General features: G+C 40.4%; 1 protein-coding gene across 3 annotated transcripts in view; it reads left to right on the top strand.

Annotated features, from left to right (window-relative positions):
• The window catches only part of TGFBR3 (transforming growth factor beta receptor 3), a 193,838-nt gene that overhangs the window by 108,472 nt on the left and 63,624 nt on the right, over positions 1–21,742 (top strand). For all 3 annotated transcript variants that reach the window (XM_061121401.1, XM_061121399.1, XM_061121400.1), the window contains exon 4: positions 10,697–10,834. In XM_061121401.1, the coding sequence (XP_060977384.1) occupies positions 10,697–10,834 (138 nt within the window). The remainder of the gene's footprint in view (positions 1–10,696; positions 10,835–21,742) is intronic.

Consider the following 21,742-nt stretch of genomic DNA (forward strand, 5'->3'; position numbering starts at 1 on the left):
TTTTCCCATTTTGGCTCTATTTACTGCTTAGTGGTGGTATTTTCAAAGGATGAGTCAAAGACAGAATGGTAGACTATAGTAGTTTTGCTGAAAATGAGAAGTAGAAGACTAGTGGCTGTTGACTTAATAGGTGCATTTTGATCGTCACTGAATTATGAACCAGAGCTTAAGCTGTCTGATTCTGATATTTTTTTGAGAACCTCCAAGACTTTGGTCAGGATTAAAACTTTCTTCATAGATGTGTTATGGAAGAGTTGCTTTTACCTTCTTCATTTGCATGGGAAGCGAAGTCTTTGCAAATACCGTCAGTGCTCTAGCTGTGCCTCCTATGTTTTTAAAATACTCAGTAAAATTCAGAGATTATAAGCTTTTTAAAAAGTCATTTTATGTATAAAAATGAGACTATGCATAAATAGTTAAGACAATATTTCTAGATATTAAGGTAAAACCTCATATTTCCTAATGTCAAATATGGGAAACAATTTTAATTATTCACTTGGAAAAGAATGTCCTTTTCTCTGTTGCTCTGTAACTCACTGATTCCCAGTGAGTGACTTATCAGGGTTTCAATTGGTTGACTGTATGTATGATATTGACATTATTATTGAATCTTCATTATTGGGAAATGAATGTGTTTAAGTTATGATTTGAAAGTCAAATGGTTTGTGTTAGAATTTGCACTTGTTTCATTTTGAGGTAAAATTTATTCCTCGTCCCTGCTGTGACACTCAATTCTGATTTACCTGTAAATAAATGTCAAGAGGATCATTCTTGATCTAAATAAGGAATGTTGTTCAGGTTTCTTACAACTTAGTCTTCTGCTTCTTTCTTTTACTTTTTATTTTCCTTTTTCCTTCAGGTTATTAATAAGTGCTGAAATGATATCTAAGAGTATAGCATAACTATAATGAATTTGATACCAGGTACAGCTCTTTACTGTAGCTTGTCCCTTTCCAGTTAGAGCAAATGTAATAAACTACTTTTAATGGTGCCTGAAGAAAATAGGAAATTCAACCCCTTTAATATTGGCTTTAGGAAGATGTGATTCCATCTTAGACACTTATCAACTACAGCATGCCAAATTCTGTATGCATATTTTGACAACCTTCCCTCTGCTTTCTGTGATCATAGATCTTACCCTGAAAACTCATTGCACGGCTTAGGGAAAACTTAACTCTGAGAAGGGAGACAGTACTGAACTCTAGTTTAAACACTTTAAACCGCATTTGCTCTATTGTACATTAGCCTGTTTTGACATAGTTCATTGCCTGAATTAAAAGCATTTAAAATTCTGTGCCTCTAAGAGACAGTAGAACATATGATCAAAAAATAATGCTTTTTCAGGAAAAATACTCCCAAGGCATAGATAACATGTTTCTCACCTTTGACGTCTGAGTTATTTGTTCCCCCTTTCTCAAGGATGGGTCATGTAATGTTGAAGCTAAAGTTCCTCTAAAACATTTCCGTTTAAAATTATAACCTGGCTGGATGAAACCAGAATCCCTTAGGGGGCTGGTACTATGACTTTCAGGAGTTCTTTTGTTAGAGCTTTCAAAGGAAACCAGACTTTACAAAATTCCCAGGATTTTCCTACTGTGACCAGAATTTAGTTTCCTTAGAGAATGCTTTGGTCTAATCCATATATCAACTGGGAGGCCCTGGAGCTCAAGGAATGATTGGCTCATACCTCTGTCTGCTAATTCTGATTGTAGAAACCCAGAGGAGGGTATATTTCTGCAGATTTCCAGAGCCTTAGCATTCTCGTGGCCCTCTCCACTTCCTGGGTATACAACTTTACTCATGGCATATCTGAGATACACTTGATTCACTTGGATTTGAAAGGCAACCAACACCATCTTGACTGCCATAGTGCATTCGTTCATGGGAATGGTGAGCATTATTAAAGCTTTTGTAGAGGAGATAGAAGGAGATAGTATTCATAAAAATACTTGTTGACCCATCTCTCTGGATTTCACTGACCTCTCAGCTTGTACTGGCCTTCTGTTGTCTTGCTCACAACTTAATCCTCTTCCTTTCTTCTCTATCTTTCTCTCTTTTCCAGAAGCAAAATAATTCCTGCCTTTTACTTCTTTAGAGCAATTCCCCATCACCCCCTCTGCCCTATGGCCAACACCCAAGATTAAGAATGAAGTGGGAATCAAAAGACATAGATTGGCTGGGTGGATGAGAAACATGTTCATGTATTCACTTCCACCTACCACATTACTTAACCCTCCAAGTTGTATATAATTATTTTATATTCTTAGGTTAATCATGGTTCCATTATGGCTTGCAACTATAATTACCTTCTATTTTTGTCTGGCTATTGATTATGAAGACTGATAAACATCTTTTACTATTGTGAAAAAAAATAATGAGATGGGAAGGTAGGGAGAAGGAAAGAGACAGACATTCCATTCTGTTCTTATGAATAGACTATGAATATTTTTAAGAATAAAACAAGTTCATTCTATTCTTAGCACTGCCACTTTCTAGCCATATGTCTTTGGCTAGAAATTATCTAGCCAAAATTTTCTCTAAGCACAAGTTTCTTTCTTCATCTTTAAAATGGGAATAACTCTATAATTATGCAAAGTAACTCTTGATAAGAGTAGCAAATCTTAACCCAGTAGATGAACTGATGAATCTGCTTATTGTCTTTGAGAGATGATACCAGTGCCTCTCACTACTATTCCTATTAACACGGCAACCAAGTATAGCGATTTTGAACATCTGTATCTTAGTAATTACTCCTCTCTAGATTTCTCTTTTGTGTTAGAAAGGAAACACTGTATGCCCATTCAGAATTCCTTAGCAGCTTCAGGTTAATGTACTAGTCCAGGGGAATCCAAATGCCATCCTTTAACATTTAGAGCATCAAATTAAATTTAATCACTAGTTGCACACTGAGTGGTACATTTGCTAACTTTAAGAGGGTGTGTAAACAGCAATCTTTATTGAGGTTCATAACTGCAGTTTGCAGATGGAAGTGATTGATCCAGTACTCACATCATGTCGACATTGGGTTCTTGGTGTGCCTACCTTTTAAGTTGGCTTCTACTGGTCACCCCATGATTCTCTATTGTACAGGTCTGTTTATCATAGTAATGACAAGCAAGCTATCCTGACATCCTGTTGTTATAGACATATACATGTCAAAGGAGTGGCTTACTAAACAGGTAGCAAAAACAATTTTAAGCCCATTGTAAAAAGCAGACATTGAAAGGAAATAAATGAACACAGTACATATTACAGGAAGCTTTGGTTGTATATTAGTGTTAGGTACAATAATAAAGTGGAATCAATCTGTTTATTAAGTATGACCAGGAATATGAAAAAATAAAAGCAAACATTTTTTTCATGTTTAATCACTTTGTCAGTATTAAGTTCCTTCAGTTTTTCTAGAAGTTTAATTTCTAACTGTTCTAATACACTTCACTTGCCTGAATCAAAAATCACTTAAAATTCTATGCCTCTAAAAGATAGTAGAACTTTTGGTCAGATTTTTGTCTTTGTTATCTATCCCTGAGAAGGAAAACATGCTCCAGGGTTTTCTTCATGTTTCATGTATTTGTATTCGCATAACTGTAAAAAATAATAAGTAAAATCATTCTGTTTTCTTGGCAGGCATTCACTGTTTGCCTAGTGTGATTCCCCTCTGTGGCTCAGGTGGTGATCTGCCCTGTCCTATACACACAACAGAGGAGGATAATCAGGGTGTTTATTCTCACAAAGCCTAGGCATGGCCTCGAAATTCTGTCCAGCACACGTTCCAGGCAGCCCCTGCCATTTGTTTTGGGAGCATGAGTTGGAATCTGTTTGCTTTTCTTGACTGTGTTTTAAAGTTCAAATAGAACTTGGTAGTGAAATTAATGTTCTCCTTACCGATGCATCGCCCCTCCCCACCCCCATCACTTTCTGGCCGGGAAAATGCAACTATCTGACTCTGTAACCATTACTTGCATCACATTTCATGAATAGCTGTTATTGGTGCTTCCTTTTACTCATCTTTCAGAAACCATGTTGCCTGCTTACTAGATATCTAGTCCTGTGCTAGCCCCAATGATGCAGAAATGAGTGTGACTTAGTTTCTGCCCTTGAAGAGCACCCTGAGGGTTTCACAGTGTAAGGCGGGGAGTCAGTGCCTTGCAGAGTAGAAACTGGAGCATGGTCTGTGGGCATAGCCCCCTGGCTCTGTCTGTGGGGCAGGGAGGATTTCACTGGAGGCTGCATTTTGAGCTGGGTGCACTTGTTGGTCCAGGGGCTGGCTGGAGGGTGCTGCAGGCGAGAATCCTGAAAGACTGGTGTGTTAGTTACAGAGACAGTTTGATTTTCAGATGGCAGATGCTTAGTGCTCAAGGACAATGGGAAAGTGGACTATCCGTGTCCCCAGACTTGCTGTCAGCCCCATCCATACCTCAGGACACACCGACATCTGGAACCTCCCCTTTCTCAGCCTCTTTTTCCCATAGTGACTAAGCAGTGGGCTACTCTGGGAGGCAGGGCTGGGGTCCCTGGAATCCCCTTGCAACTCTCCCAACTAAGACTCCTTTAGAGGGTCATGACCTGTAGCTTCAGAAATATTCCTCCGTTTATACGAGCTCTTGTCTCTCAACCCCCAATGCAAATTTAGTTCCGAGTATTTTTCCAGGGTATTCAAAATATAGACAGAGAAGCAGTCTTATTTCTGCATTATATTTCAGACTTTCATTTGCGGGCCTTTCTTCCCTATTTTGTGGTTTTATTAGATTATTTTCACAGGCTCCTGGGGAATCCTGAATCCTGTCCTTGTTGAGGGGAGGAGGACTTAGTTTCAGAATTGACTGGCTGTGTCCCTCTCATCATGTTAAGTGTCTCAAGACAAAACCATTGAGAAGGAGCATGATATCATTTGTCATAGAGGTGAAGTCAAAAGAACTCAAAACTTTAATGCCAGTGAGGCTAAGGTGAATGGTCAATTGACTTCTTAGGTAGGGTGGAAACAGTAGGAGTCAAAATTCCTTGAATTTAACATTTAACTGATTGATGTTCTAGAAATTCAGAGAAATGTAAAAATAAAATCATAAGGAAAATTTTTTAAAGTTCCGGATCTACTCCTCCAAGAATATTTTAAGGGAGTCTTTTTATACCAATTCCCAGATGGCAAAAGACAGCAATGGTAAATAAGATGTCAGCTGTAGGGGCTCCTCAGATTGAAACAGCCTTTAAAACACGGCAGAGCGACTAACTACTGTTCCCCACTTCCAGCAACTGGTTGCATATTTCAAGTGCATCTGGGTCAGATTTGAGTTCCTAAAAGTCCCATTGCCCAAATGTAAGGGAAATTTGAGTTCAGCTATGGTTACCCTGGTGTCCTGAAGTAGGTTCATGTCTCACTGTCCGGCTGTGTAAATTATGAGTGCTATGAGAATCAGATTTAGGATGTTTTCAGTTACTGCCAACACTGTTGCTAAGTGGTTGTCTGCTTACTTCTGAAGAGGGCATAGATATGGCTATACACACACCAGGGTGGGAGTTTATGGGTCTTGTTTATAGACACAGTGCTGGAGTGCTTCTCTTATCTGTCTTCGTGTAAACTGATTGTTGGATCATTCATTTCAGACCAGTATTTGGTCTGATTTTAGAGAACAGAAGTCCCTTTGGTAATGTTTTGGATGACTTCACTGTTTCATGGGTCCATTGGGGCTCTTACAAGAATCAGAAATGTTGAAATGGAACTTCACTGACACGTTAGCAAAATTAGACAACTATTAGACTTTTGTATCAGTTTTTTCACTTGCTTTGCTTTTGTTTGTTTTAACAAACCCCAAGAGGAGGGGATCTAACTAATAAGAAATTTTTGAAATCACTGTGGTAGAAATAATCTTGCATCTTTGCCATGAATCCTGGAAAATTCAAAACAGTTTTCATATGGCATCTTTCCATCAAGAGAGTGGTGTTCTTTTCTGTAAGAAAGTACATAATTCATTTAGATAAAGTGATTTGCAGGGTTTGCTGCAATGTATAGTTTTTGCTTATCACAGATAATCTGTAGAGAACTGAGTCTTCACCCAGACAAGGTCCAAAGAAAACGCTTCCTGTTGTTTTCTGGTGATAACGTGGCAAGGACACGCTTCCTAAATGGGAGACAGGGAGGCTTTATGCTCCTGAGAGTTGGCCTTGACTTTGGTCAAAACTGTGTTCAGATTCCCCAGAAGAGTACTCAAAGAAGATTTACTTTGAATTTCTTTGTAAAATAGAACTACATTAATTACATCTAATAGTTTGTTGAAGTGCACAGATAGCCTCATAAGACCTAATATCAACAGATGTCATGGAGCAGATTAGACCAAATGGTTTTCCTGTATTTTCAGCAGTGTATGAGGAACAGCGTCTACATCTGAGATGTGACAGATAAGATTTACTTGTATTTTCTCATGACATGAGACATTATATTGTCTCATGACAATATTCATGAGACTGAATATTCAGCACTGTTTGAGACAAACGACATTAGTGCTGAAACTCTTGGACAGGGCTTTTTGGACTGCTGTGTGATCAAGTATGGTTTTAAGAAGTCACTGAAATTCCAGAAGGTACATGTGAAAATTTTTTAGTTCTGCATGTGTACTAAGTCGCTTTCAGTCATGTCTGACTCTGTGTGACCCTCTGGACTATAGCCTTCCAGGCTCCTCTGTCCATGGGATTCTCCAGGCAAGAATACTGGAGTGGGTTGCCATGACCTTCTCCAGGGGATCTTCCTGACCCAGGGATTGAACCCGTGTCTCTTATGTCTCCTGCATTGGCAGGCAAGTTCTTTACTGCTAGCACCACCTGGGAAGCCTCTTTTAGTTCTGAGCTGTCATCTATTATGTTCTTTCCCTGAGGGGATAATATTTTAAAAGTAGAGGTGTAATTTCTAGTTTAATTAGAGGGAATAATTTTGTTTCTGTTTCTGTGATTAGAATTTTCGTGCTCTTCTATAGTATATTCTTTGACATGGGTTAATGGTTACTTAACTTGGAGTTCATGGGTCCTGCAATGGATGTATTTCCCTGACACGGTCAGAAAGTTTTGTGTATCTGTGGGGTATTTTGGTGCATGTATGTGGTGGAGGGTGGGGGTGGGGGTTTCATAACTTGCATTAAGCTCTCAAGTGCTCTATAACTCCCAGAGGTTAAGAAAGAGGCCACTAATACAGAGATTTGTCACTGTTCCCTCATTTGAGATGCAACCCCTGTAAGCTTACCTCCATTTGCCTTCACCACCACATGGCCTCTGGGTTCAGTTTGTTATTCCTTACACACGCACACGCACACATGTGAAACCTGTGGACTAAGAGATGACCCTTATTTTTATGTGTGAATTTGATGTAGGGTTGAGAGTCAACTCTCTAAACTTTTGTTTGGATGTCCAGGTTGGAAATTATTGGATATACTCTTTGTATCACTTCTCCATGGGCTGTTTCTTTGCTGCAGCCTGTCTCATCTCTGATCTTCCCACTGTAATCCCTGGACAGTTTACCCAGGGGGGAAAAAAGCTTTAGCACAATGTTCTTATCTTTGGAACTATAGTCTATCCTGATCTATAGTTGATTCTAAAGAGGATTTTCTTTTTCTCATTCTTTTTCTTCTTCTCCTTCTTTCCCCTTTTTTTCAGCCTGAGAGAAATTAGGCACCTTAGCCAGGAATTCTTTAAGAGCTAGCTATTCTCGGTATGTTCTCCCCACATTTCTGGGAGCTTTTTTACCTTCATTCTTTGTTGGTTGTTTTTGGTTGTCCTCTATCTTCCCTTCAGTATGATTTATTCAAGTGGAGGAAGGTTGCTGAGGGGTTAGGTGAGCAGGTGCTTGGGTGGGGGGACTCTCTGTTGCTGCCAACTGATCTTTTTAAAAAGTATTGAGTATTTTTCTTTTAATTTCCCAATTGTAGTGTCAATTCTTCTTTGCCAAATGGTTTTTGGGGCTTTGCCTGGGCCCCATGTGCCAGAGTCGGAGATTCATCTTGGCCAGACACTGCCACATATTGAAGAGGGAGCCGATTCCAGGAAAGCTCAGAGAGCCATGGCTCCTAGAAATCTCTCCTTGATGGTGTGAGCCAGGCCTCGACACTTTGGACCATCTGGAAAATTTTGGACTTGAGCACCAGTATCTGTCTCGTACATATTTTTCTTTTCATTTCCTAAGGTTTTTTTTTTTCCCCTAAATTCTTGTTCATTGGAGATATATATTTATTACTGTTTTATCTGTGAGCTCCAAGAAGAATTGTCTGCCTGAGGACTGCAACTATTCTTTGTGCTCAACAAACAGTTTTGTAATGAATAAATCTGGAAACTTTCACACATTAGTAGTGACAGAGTGTTTCTTTGCGATTGTCAGGTACTCTTAGACAAGTAATGGTTTCATCTCTCCTTTCCCCACTCTCCATAGTGTGTGCTTTCTGTCGTGGGTGTCTCTCTCTTCAGTTAGTGTAGCAATATGAATCTTTGCCCCTGCTCTGTTTCTGCCGCCTCTCCTGTTTGTGGGGGTGATCAATCTGACTGTTTCTAGACGTGGACACATCTCCAAAATTCTGTGAAGTTGATTCTGTACAATCAGAAAACATGTTATTTTGCTGTAGCTGTATCTGACATCACTGTTCACTAGTACTCTGCTCTTAATACTATGTTTATGCCAATACTAAACTGATCCTAGCAGTGTTGCTGAAATAGCTCATGATGGAGTCTTGCTCCTGTGTTTTTTCACTTTTCTGTAAATTAGTTAGCTAAATACCTTTGAGTCTATTCAGATTAAAAAAACTTTTTAGGTAACATAAATTGATGAATTTATTGTGATAAATTAGTCATTAAAAATTATGTACTCTGTATTAAGCACAGTATTAAATGTAAGACATATCTTTGCCTACTGGATATTTGCAGTCTGTTTTGAAAATCAAGGCACATATTCTCAGTAGTAAATGAACCAGATGGCAATATATACCATAATGCAAATTATTCATAGAATAAGATACTTTTGTGTCCTTGAAAAGTAGAGAATTTAACATCCAATTGGCATTTACCGAGTGCCTACCCTGTGCTAAGGTATGGAGATTGATAGTTTAGTGTCTATTATCAGTGACCTGAGGATACACTATAATAAGTTACACTGCTGTCCTAGGCAGTTCTGCACTGAAAGGCAGAGATACAGTGAGATCACAGTGGTCCAGTAGCCACTGGGACGACATCGAGTAAAGTAATCCAGCTTTGAGAGCTCTATGCCTAATGACGGTACAGATTCAGATCATAGATCTAGCCCATTTAATCCTCATAGGATTGTGGCTGAGATGTAAAATTATTTCCAGTGTATCTCTCAGTCTCTCTTTCAAGTTAAAGTTCATTTTTGTTTTTTGCCTAATCAGTTTAGGGTGCTTTTTGGTGAGTTTAACTTGTTTGTGTGTGTGTGTGTGTACTCACTCCAGTACTCTTGCCTGGAGAATCCCATGGACAGAGGAGCCTGGTGGGCTCCAGTCCATGGGGTTACCAACAGACACAACTAAAGTGACCTAACACACATGCACGCGCTCATGCTAAATTGTTTTAGCTGTGTCTGACTCTGGGATCCTATGAACTGTAGCCCACCAGGCTTCTCTGTCCATGGGATTCTCCAGGCTAGAATACTGGAGTCAGTTGCCTTGCCCTCCTCTAGGGGATCTTCCTGACCCAGGGATGCATCTCTTACATCTCGTGCATTGGCAGGCGGGTTCTTTACCGCTAGCACCACCTCAGTTTGTTTAAATACAAGTAATTCTTGGGTCTTGCCTTGCCCCTCTGGACAGAAAGCCAGTGGAGACATACTTATATGAAAGTGTCTGTTCAGTATTTATTTATCCATCCTTTTGCTTTTCCATGTTCGTGTTGACTGACCTTGGTTGATGTGCTCTGGGAGGGTGTTGTTGAACCCTCTGTGTCCAGATCTCCTCACAGGCGCTTTTGGGTGATGCTGATAATGACAGTGTAACCCTACGGTAGTCCTTGATCTGCTGTCAGAACTGGCCACAGGTTTCCTACCCAGGCTCATGGTTTTCTTCTCTTTTTTCTTTTTGGGGATTGGAACTGTATACAGTCCATTTTAATTCTGTGTGTTCTCTGTGCCTCATTTCTTTGGAAAACCCCTTCAGGCTAATAGCTGGGATGATGAAAGCACTGGCAGCTCCGTTTGGCAGCCCCTCTCCTCTAGCTTTCGGCGCTTTTCTTTGGCAGAACTCGCTTGACTTTATAGAGAGAGACTGGAGCTTACCTGGAAGAGAACAAAGTCATTTCTTTGACGATTCAGAGGAATGACCTGCCCCCAGGTGATTCTATTCTCCACTTTTAAATTTAGTCATTTATTTGAAGGATAAGGCAGCCCTGAGGGAAGGTAACTTTTATTTTGCCTTTGCCAACTCTGAAAAAAAAAAAAAAGTGTTGTGTTTACTTGTATTCTGCTTTTACTGGGAGGTGATTCATGTTTTGGTTGAGATTAGTATGGATTGAACCACATGATATAGCTGTTTTTTGTAGTTGAAAAAGGTCAAATATTGGCAGAATCATCTAGTTCAACCTAATATCTTATCTATAGAATCTGAACTAGCTTATAGCCTGTTTCTGTTCATGGTGAGCTGTGAAACAGTATGCGATGTGCTGTGCTGAGTGGTTTTAATGGAAAGCTAGTGCTAAGACTTCTCTTTCTGTTTCTTCCCAGGTCACTCTGCACCTGAATCCCATCTCCTCGGTCCACATTCACCACAAGCCTGTCGTGTTCCTGCTCAATTCCCCACAGCCCCTGGTTTGGCATCTGAAGACAGAGAGACTGGCAGTTGGGGTCTCCAGACTTTTCTTGGTAAGTGCTTCAAACCATCCCAACGTGATCCTTGAGCATAAGGATATAATGACCCTAAATTTTTCAAGGCTTTTAAAAAGGCTTATTTCACTGAAATGTTAATAATAGCAGAGTCCACAGTGTATTAAAGTTGGATTTTGCTCTTAGTGGTATTTGGGTGGCATTGATAAGCATTCACAGAAAACAAATAACACTCACATGTCCTCTTCTATGCATGAAGAGTCTGGTCTTGCTTGTATGTTTGAGCAGGATCTATAGTCATACTCTGTGTGGCCTGAGCTTTGGTCTCAGTCTCCCCCTTCTTCCTCCCCATAGTACCAGGAGATTGTAAATATTGTAAGTAGCCATTAGATGTGTGGTCTCTGACCACAAAATAAATACATACAGACCCATTTATTCATATATAACATGGGCCTAACTACAGGAAACTGACAGTGCTTTTGAGTATGAAGGGAGCCAGTTTAGTATAAGTGCTTGTAGGATCTGTTTGTTGAGAAAGTGACACAGTGAGCTCCAAAATGAAAACATTTGTATTTTATAAAATAGCTGGAACCCAGCTCTTGTGGAAGGATCCAAATATTACCTACTATTTGTAAATCATGTCCTTTTGAGTTTGCCAGAAACATCCAAGCTCGCTAGTTGTGGAGAAATTGACGGGTTGTTTGGATAGAATTTTTGGGCTATGATATCATGTCTGATGATGAGCAACACTGCACGGTGATAACTCACATTGTCTATCGCTGGGGATACATGCTAATGTCCTCAACTGCGGAGCCTCGGACTCCCAAACCTCTTCTTGCCTACGAGCGATCAAAACGAGAAGAGTCCACAGTTAATTGTGTTCATCTTGCACAATGAATACATTTTGCCTAATTAATGATTCTTAATTCAGATCTGTAGTTTCTTATCACTTGTATTTGAAGTGTACTTTTAAAAACTCAGAGGTACCCACTGAATAAAATAAGACTCCATAGACAATACAATTAAAAAGTAGATAATTAAATGAGTAAAAAGGGAGGAAGGGAAAGCTTTTTATAGAAGAATACCAATGAATAGCTATAGAAGGAATGATGGAATTAGAAAATCATCAATTTGTAACTGTTGTAGTAAAAGTTGATTTGGCAAGAGTCATCAGTAGATGCTGAATCTAGTGGTGGTGGAGGGTATTTGAGGAACAGTATATTTACATAGTCTTAAATTAGTTATTATTCTAGCCAAAATCCATATAACCTGAGTCTCAGTTCAGTTCAGCTGCTCAGTCGTGTCCGACTCTTTGCGACCTCATGAATCGCAGCATGCCAGGCCTCCCTGTCCATCACCAACTCCCAGAGTTTACTCAAACTCATGTCCATCGAGTCGGTGACACCATCCAGCCATCTCATCCTCTGTCGTCCCCTTCTCCTCCTGCCCCCAATCCCTCCCAGCATCAGGGTCTTTTCCAATGAGTCAACTCTTCGCATGAGGTGGCCAAAGTACTGGAGCTTCAGCTTCAGCATCAGTCCTTCCAATGAACACCCAGGACTAATCTCCTTCAGGATGGACTGGTTGGATCTCCTTGCAGTCCAAGGGACTCTCAAGAGTCTTCTCCAACACCACAGTTCAAAAGCATCAATTCTTCGGCACTCAGCTTTCTTCACAGTCCAACTCTCACATCCATACATGACCACTGGAAAAACCATAGCCTTGACTAGACTCATGAGCAAATACTGAATAAAACTAAATTGGGTGACATTCTATAGAATAACTGGCCTGTACTCTGCAAAAATGTTAGTCTTCGAAGAAAGGTTGAAGAGCCATTCCAGATTGAAGGAGGCTAAAAAGACATCTGTGGTCCCTGGGTACGGAGTGGCACTGTCACTGTGAGGAACATTATGGTGACAATAGGAGGAATTGAAATTGAGCCTGTAGATTGATACTATGTTATATTTCATGAATTTAATAATAGTACTTTTCTTATTCAAGAGAATATCCTTCTTAGTAAACATAATACACTTAAACATTAAGAGTTAAAAGGCCAAATAGTTCAGAGAAAAATTAATATATAGATAGAATATAAACCAAATATGGCAAGATATTGAAAACTGACAAATCTAGTTAAAGAGTATACATGAGTTCTTTGTACTGTATTTGCAACTTTGTAAGTGTGAATTATTTTCAAAATAAAACATTTTAAACCCCAAAGTACATTTACAAGATAGGAGTTACTAGTAAGTTAAATTATAGCCTTTTCTGAGAATTTAAACTCTAATTACTTCTAAATTTAAAAGGCCAAAAGTCAGAATTAGTTGTTATTGGGCTTCCCGGGTGGCTCAGTGGTAAAGAATCCGCCTGCCAATGCAAAAGACACAAGAGATGTAGGTTCAGTCCCTGGGTTGGAAAGATCCCCTGGAGGAGGAAATGGCAACCCCCTCCAGTATTCTTGCCTGAATTCCTTGGACAGAGAAGTCCATGGTGTCGCAAAGAGTCAGACACAAATGAGCACACGTACATGCGCACACACCTAATTGTTACCGGCACATTTATTTAGCACTTAGTATGTTCCAGATATTGCATAAATGCTTTAATGTTTTCTCTTATTTAATTCTCACAATAACCCCATGATGATGGGGATAGTTCCAGATGCATTTCCAGATGAGGAACTAAAATTTAGAGAGGTTAAGTAGTGACCCAAATCACTTGGCTAGTTACTGGCAGAGTTGAGATTCAAATCCAGAAAGGACTTAACTCTACAAGCACTTATACTAAATTGGCTCCCTTCATACTCAAGAGCACTGTCAGTCTCCTATAGTTAAAGGCATTTCTGATAGTAATATTAATGGTCTTTACTATAAAATCCTATACTCATTTTGCCTTTATTGCGCAGAGTTGCGCTGTCCAATTCTGTAGGTTCTAGTTGTGTATATCTATTTAAATGAAGTAAAGTCAGAAATACAATTCCTTAAGCACCCTAACCATTTCAGGAGCTCAGTTTCAGGAGCTACTACATTGGGCAGGTTATGAGCAAAGACTTTTGCTTACACTGGTTTGAATCCAAGCAGTAACAAGGGAAAAGTATTTAATTTCTCTAAGCTTGACTTTCCTCAGTTGTAATATGGGAGTGATAATAGTCACTACATCATGAGGTGGTTCTCTTGATTAAATGCAAAATTTAATTAATTTGATTAAATGTAAAATGTTTAATGTGGGACATGGCATGGATAATTTCATAAACATTACTACCATTTTTGTTGCTATTTATTATTAGTTATTAGTAAAGACCACTTGGAAAGGATGTTGAATTTACATTTCTAATTATAAAATGTCTAGCTTGGCCAGGGATGCCTGGCGTGCTGCAGTCCTTGGGGTTGCAAAGAGTCGAAACGGCTGAGTGGCTGAACAATAACAACAACTAACTTGGCCGGCCCCAGACTGAAAGGAGTTCCTGTTTCTTTGGGCTGTAGGTCCAGATGAAAAGTGGGGGTCACATATATTGTAGTTGCACCCATTGCTTTCTGGATTCTTTCTTCAAACTGCCTCTCTGTGACTTTTAAGGGAAAGTATCTTACTCCTAGTTATTATTTATTTGCTTTAATTTTGTTTAACATGTTCTTCGCCATCAGCTCATGACACACTAACAGTGAACCGCAGGAGATGATTTTAGTAAACAATTGAACATCAGCCCTATCTGGAGTTTATCCCATGTAAGGAGATTGTAGATCAAGTGATGAAACTCAAATTACCAACACATGGGAGGCAGCATTGGGAAAAGTCAAGGATTCAAATTCTGGGGCACCTCAACTCTGCCTTGCTGTCCAGCAGGCTTTCTTTGGGGAAAATGGTTTTCTCTATCTGTGCATTTCCTCATGACCTGGAAGAGATGGTGGAGCATCTGTTGTTCATTCCGGTTCTTAGAGCATTAGACAACGAGGGGTATAAGTTCTCTCACAAGCTGGACAACTCTCCCTTACAGAGATGGTGCTGAAGGGAAGGAGGCAAGGCGAGCTCTTCCCGTGTTCTCTGTAACGAAATGAATGACTTGACAGCCACTGGGGCAGAGGGATCTGGATAGATAATCGCAGGTGTGTTTCCTTTATTCATTCATTGTAGTTAGAGGTAAGGGATAAGATAACTAAATTATTTTACATAAAGTGTTTCATCCTAACACTTCAGAAGGTCCCTGGAATCTTTGGAAAATGAGGCTTAGCCATCTCCTTCAGTGTCTTTTCCCAGGTTACCTGGAGAGCTTCAAGCGAGCTGAGGAGAGAGGCTTGGTCCCATGATTCTCAGTCTAAGATGTGCATGTCCTTTGCTCATGGATTTGTATTATTGTCCTAAAGTTGTCTTTACTTTAGAGTTGTAATACTTTAAAAGTTTTGTGTGTGTGTGTGTGTGTGTTTTGTTTGCATTATGTGACTTGCAAGATCTTAGTTCCCTGATCAGGGATGGTGGCACCGTCAGCAGTGAAAGCACGGAGTCCTAATCACTGGAATGCTAGAGAATTCCCAACAGTTATTATTTTTAAGTAGGATTGTGTTGTGCTTAGCTGCTCAGTCGTGTCTGACTGTCTGCGACCCCATGGACTATAGCTCGCCAGGCTCCTCTGTTCATGAGGATTCTCCAGGCAAGAATACTGGAGTGGGTTGCCATGCCCTCCTCCAGGGTATCTTCCCAACCCAGGAATCAAACCCAGGTCTCCCACATTGCATGTGGATTCTTTCCATCTGAGCCACCAGGGAAGTCCAAGAATACTGGAGTGGGTAGCTTATCCCTTCTCCAGGGGATCTTCCTGACCCAGGAATTCCACTGGGGTCTCCTGCATTGCAGGCAGATTCTTTTCCAACTGAGCTATGGGGGAAGCCCAGGGTTGTGAGAGAAGTTCAAGTAATGATATTTAGTCATCTATGATCAGGGTGACCTTTTAAGTTGTCAAGTTTGCATTATTATAACTGCCCAATTTACAAAAGGAAACCTTTCATAATTAGTTAGCAGGATCTTATGTTACACAGACTGTCTCAGCCACCTACGAGGGTGACTGAAAACATTATATTTTAATGCCATCTTAAGAAGGTATCTGTTATCTGTTTTCTACTATCAAATCTTTTCAGTCCTTCTCTTGATTCCACTGTGCAGACAAGAGGGAGTGTGTCAGGTAGGGAGAAAGTGGGATTGAGTTTCCTCTGCAAGTGCAGTTCTTTTATCTGGTTGTTCTGGTTACCTCGGAAATGGGCGTGGATGAGAGTGATTATTTCAGGCTGAGTGTCAAGTAGTAGATCTTTGAGTATGTCACACATACACACACACGATTGGGTTGTCACAGCCTTATAGGTTTTCTTTTGCAAGGTGTAGGGATATCCCAGAGAAAATTGGGTTGGTTAGAGTTATCCTTCAGTGCAACCAGAAACAAAAATAATCCTACTCTCTCAATCTGTCACAGTGAAACTACAAGTAAAAACTCTCTTAGAAGGATCATCTAAGCTTATATTTATTTATGCAATTATTTCTGCATTAAAGACAAAATAGTGCAATAAATGTCTGAACTTTTAACCTTAGTTTGCTAAAAATGATTGAGCAGAGCCACAATGCCGGATTATCTTTAAAAACATGCTACAATTTGAATAGGCATTTCTCCAAAGAAAAAACACAAATGGCCTATAAACATGTGAAAAAATGCTCAATATCATTAGTCATTAGGAAAATGCAAATTTAAAACCACAGTGAGAATCCACTTCACACTAGAATGGCTTTAATAAAAGTGGCAGATAGTAACAAGTGGTGTTGAGGATTTAGGGGAACTGGAATTCTCAAACATTGTTGGTGGGACAGTAATAGTGCTTTGGAAGACAGTTGGGCAAAATGTATGTGCATGGAAAAACTTGTCCACAATTGTTCATAGCAGCATAATTCATAACAATAAAAATGTGAAAACAACCCAAATGTCCATCAGCTGGTGATGGGTTAAAAAGTGGTATATCTATACCCTGAGATATTATTTGACCAAAGGAATGAAGTACTGATACATATGACAATATGGATGAACCTTGAAAACATAAATAAAAGAAGTCAGACACAAAAATCTACAGTGCACGATTCCATTTATATGAAATGTCCAAAACAGGCAAATCCATAGAGAGGGAAAGACAATCAGTAGTTGCCAGAGGCTAGTGGGAGAAGAGGATGGGAAATGGCTACTAATGGTATGGAATTTCTTCGGGGTGAAAAATGTTCTGAAATTAGATAATGGTGATTATTACCACAGTTGTGAATATACTTAAAACACTGACTTGTACAGTTTAAAAGGAGGAATATTATGATATCTCAATAAAGTGAATTATAAGGGTAAATTATATAATTTTGTTTATGTAATTTATATAATAGAATTATAATAAGGTTGAATTATATCTTAATAAAGCTGTTAGAAAAAAAAAAAACTTGCTGCAGAATTCTTTTCAAAATGATGTTGTAAAATCAGTGAACCCAACTTTAAAATCATTTTACTTTATTCTGTGAGTTTTATTTAAAAAGAGAAACAAAAAACCTTGCTTTATTTGTATTATAAACCTGAGCATTCTCTCCTGTAAGGTCTGTAGATTTAGAACTCTGGAACAAGCAGACGTTCTTGAATGCCTGGTTTCTAGTAACATGAAATGTCTAATCCAGGGGTCTTTGCAGCCTTTATTTTGTTTTGTTTTTTATTTTATTTTGGCTGCACTGGGTCTTCATTGCTGCACAGTCTTTCTCTAGTTGTGGCAAGTCGGGGCTCCTCTTTGTTGGGGTGCTTGAGAGAGATGAGCAGCAACTTCTTCCAACCTCATTCACTCTTGGGATTACAGTGCTGTGATTTATTTTTTCCAGCCATTTATCAGTAAAATCAGGAAAGAAATGCCTGTAAATATGTGTGTTTGAACGAAGGTGGTGAGTCAAAGGGGCCCCCTTAAAGGTAGTTTCCAGTATTTGGGGCATACTTAACACCAAAATATTATTCATTGTTTGTCTGAAATTCAGATTTAACTCGGTGTCCTGATTTTATCTGTCAGTTCTATCCAGAGGTAACTCAGATTTTTGTTTCTAGTTCACACTCTGGCCTGGGAGTCAGGAGGCCCAAGTGCTAATCTTTGGTTCCATCACTAACTAGTTATACATCAAGCACTACACAAAATCACTTAACTACCCAGGTCTCAGTTTCCTCATCTCTAAAATTAGGAGGTGGTACTAGTCAATCTCTGAAGTTCCTCCCAGTTTTCAAACTCTCCAAGAATGATAGTACAAGGGCTACATATTAATATTACATCCCAGTTTAACTGGAAACAGAAAATGGTAATCTGAACATTGCCTCTTCAGCAAATCCAAGTAAATATCAGGGCAGGGCAATTGAAATAAATGAGAGAAACCAAATTCTATGCTCTTTGGATTAAAAACAAATAAAAATTTAACCCTAATGAAAAATGTAAATTAATACCAGGACCATGCTTAATATTTAAAACCTAGTTTTGTGTTTCTGACGGGGGTTGGGGATTGGGTGAAGAGGCTGAGGTTGCCAAAATCGGTTTATCCCTGTCACTTAAACTTGGCGGGGGGGGATGAGGTCCAAATATGTTGGGGCTCTGCCACCAAACCACAGGCAGTTCTCTGGTCTGCGCGGCAGTTTGGATGACTGACAAGGCTGAGTGAAAAACAAGTGCTATTTGTTTTCCTGTGCCCAGTATTTAACTGGAAATCAGAAGGCGAAATTTCCAATCAGTTGTTAAATAGCCCCAGATGTGTGCTTAGCATTGCTCTAGGAAGGGGCATGCACAGCCTGTAGCGTAGCGCATGTCCAGAAATTCCTCTTCTGAATCCGAGTGATGTGTAACTGAGCCCTGAGCATCCAAAAATACCCTCTGAATAGCTCAGACATTCAAGTTTGCTTGTGGAGGAGGGAACTTTTTAAAAATTTCTATATTCTCTACTATGTTGCAGTAAAAAAAACCTGGACATGATTTCTTTTTTTCTTTTTGAATTTCCTCCTTTCTCTTGTTTGGCAGTTCTCCCCACCTTTAGAAAAACATGGCGTTAGCATACTTGGTGTGACGGTTTCTGTAGCTACTTGTTCATTCATCCAACACCCAGTTTTCAGTGCCTGCAGGTCATTGGGAACTGTGCCAAGTGTGGAGGCTCCAGAGTGAAATGGGGTGGATTGCCTGCCCTCAAGTAAGATGGGAAAGACGGTTATGAGACTGGGAAGTACCGTTGTCTGAAAACTGGAGAATATGCGAATCCTCTTATTTCAAGTGCAGTTACGGCAGCTCCCTCTGTGAGGCTGACCCAGGAGCAGTGTGTGGTTGAGGGCTTAGGGGTGCCGACCTGAGCACCAGAAGTGCTTAACAGGAAGTGTCACCCCTATATACTAGGGGTCCACATATGCCAGTTTGGATTTTCCAGTGAGGTCTTTCCCCAAATAAATTTCCTCTTAAAGGCAGATTAAATAGCTAAATGTTTCAAGATTGGTTCTTCCTTTTTCTTTTTTAAAAATATCTCTTGTGGAATGACTCACTGTGTCCTGTGGGATATTCCAAGTGGTTGTGTACCAGGCACTTTTGTTCCAGAGGCTGCTTATCTCCTGGTTTTGTGGCTTGTCCATAAGAGCCTTAATTATAAGGGGTTTGGTCCTTTCATGAACCGGAGTCGGTCAACTACCATATTTCCTAGGAACGAGTTTCTGACCCTTTTGTGGCGAGAGAGCTCTTCCTAAATGTCACGGAGGTAATTAAGAGCATTGGAAAGAGTCCAGTTTCAGCTAGTAACCTTGGTCCAGAAAGAGTTCTTGAAAGACTTCCTAGGATTTACCCTAACTCGTTGTGTGAAAACTGGTGAATGCTGCCAGTGAGTGGCCCCTTGGCCTTCTGAGGTTTGCCTGGGTGTATTCTTCCTGATCAAGACATCCTGTCCTGAAGGGTTCACGCAAACATAGACTTTTCCTGCCTCTGCTGGACGTGCTGTGCCATATCTGCGTGGGAGAGGGCTGGTGTTTCTTTGTGTAGAATCCCATGGTGTCCTTTAAAGCTTTACTGTTTCAGGCTGATCTGGTAATGTGAGGAATTTGCCCTTCCCAAGCATTGGGCAATTGTATCAAATGTTACATCTCCAGTGCCCTTGGTGAATGTGGTAGACAGCCTCCAGAGAGCTGTTTGGTAGAAAAAGCAAATATTTTGTTAAGGGAGATTGAAGAATATTCTTTTCATGTCATGAGATGGGGGAACTCTGTCTCCTGGGAAGTACTAGTGAGGCTGACTTGAAAGCTCATTGGTGTTGCATTGGTCCTCTCATGAACTGCAGACATTGAGGTCCTTGGTAAGTGTTTCCCACAGGGAGCTGATATTCACTGTTTCTCAAAAGGACCACAGGACACCCTGACTCCTTCTTAGGCAGAGTCGTTGGAGTTGTTTGAGGCAGCCAAACATAGGATAAATGGTTTTCCCCAAGACCTAATTGCAAGAGGTTGTCCTGACTGTGTCTGACTGTACATAACAACAATATCCTCAGAGGCTGTGTGAAGCTTCTGAGAATGTGCTTCCGGTGCTCTACCCGTGGCTGGAAGTTAGCTATAGTGGCTGCCACCTTAAAAGTAGCAAAGCCTTCTAAAAGGGATTGAAACCCATTTTTTTTTTTAAAGTCCTTATTGAATTTGTTACAAAATTATTTGGTTTTTTTGGCCCAGAAGCATGTGGGATCTTAGCTCCTCAACCAGGGACAGAACCCGCACCCCCTACATTGGAAGGGGAAGTCTTAACTGCTAGACCACCAGGGAAGTCCCCCCTACTGGTGTTTTGAGCCCTTCTTTCTGTGATATTTTCCCCTTTGTTTGGAGCCTTCGCCATTGTCCCTCAGTCATAGGGCAAGGCAAGTGACTCTCCTGAGGGATATCATTCAGGTAACAATTTAAAAACTGCTTCTTGACCGCTTTTCCAGCAACATTAAGTCCGTGGGGTTCCTCTGCTTGTTCTCTCTCGGTCAACCCCACCAGGATGCCCGGCTTTAGTATCTGCCTCTGTCCTTAGCCCTCTGGGGATCATTTCTTCATTGACGTTCAATGTGCTCAGTTCAGCCTTACCAGCTTTGGCCTAGGAGATCACCTTAGTCTTCTCCAGAGACTGTGAACCTTACACTGGAAAACTATGTATGCAGCCTGCCTTTGGTTGGAAGCTAAGCTGAAGGAAGTTCAAGAGGGCTCCAGCCAGTGGTTGGATTGAAGGCCCCGCTCCATCCTGGCACCCAAGGACATGTCCCTTTAGAACCCCTTTCCCCAAAGTGTTCTTAGGTCTGTGGTTTCTGGGTCAGAATATGCAGCTCCATTCTCTTGGAGCTTGCATCAGCCCTTCACAGAAGCTGTATCAGTCAGGAGTTATCCAGAAAGGAAACCAGTAGGAGGTATATACGGGGAGAGATTTATTGCAAGAAATTGGCTTGTACCACTGTGGGTACAGGCAAAGCAAGTCAGACATCCATAGGGCTGGCAGTCGGGTAGGGTGGCTGGAACTCTCCAGCAGGAGTGGAGCTGCTGTCCACAGATGGAATTCCTTCTTCATTAGGGAAGCCTCAGTGCCGCTGTTAAGGCCTTTCAACGGATTGAATCAGACCCGCACAGATTAGCTAAAAGAGCCCCTTCTTAGAGCCGCCTGGTTATGGACTTTAATTACATCTACAGAATACCTTCACAGCACATCTAGATTACTGTTTGATTGAATAAGTGGAGACTATAGCCGAGCCAAACTGACATATAAAACTGAATGTCACAGAGGCTTTTATATTTAACATTTTTACAGCCTGATATTCTTATCATCCTAGATCTACTATAGTCTCTTTTCAGTCATTTTCAGATATTGTGGCAGTTTTTGCCACTGTTGTTTACCATAACAAATCTCTCTTCTTTCAGCCAAGCAGTTTTTTGCTTCC

This window comes from Dama dama, chromosome 20 (genome assembly GCF_033118175.1).
Source record: "Dama dama isolate Ldn47 chromosome 20, ASM3311817v1, whole genome shotgun sequence".
In the NCBI taxonomy this organism is placed as follows: Eukaryota; Metazoa; Chordata; class Mammalia; order Artiodactyla; family Cervidae; genus Dama; species Dama dama.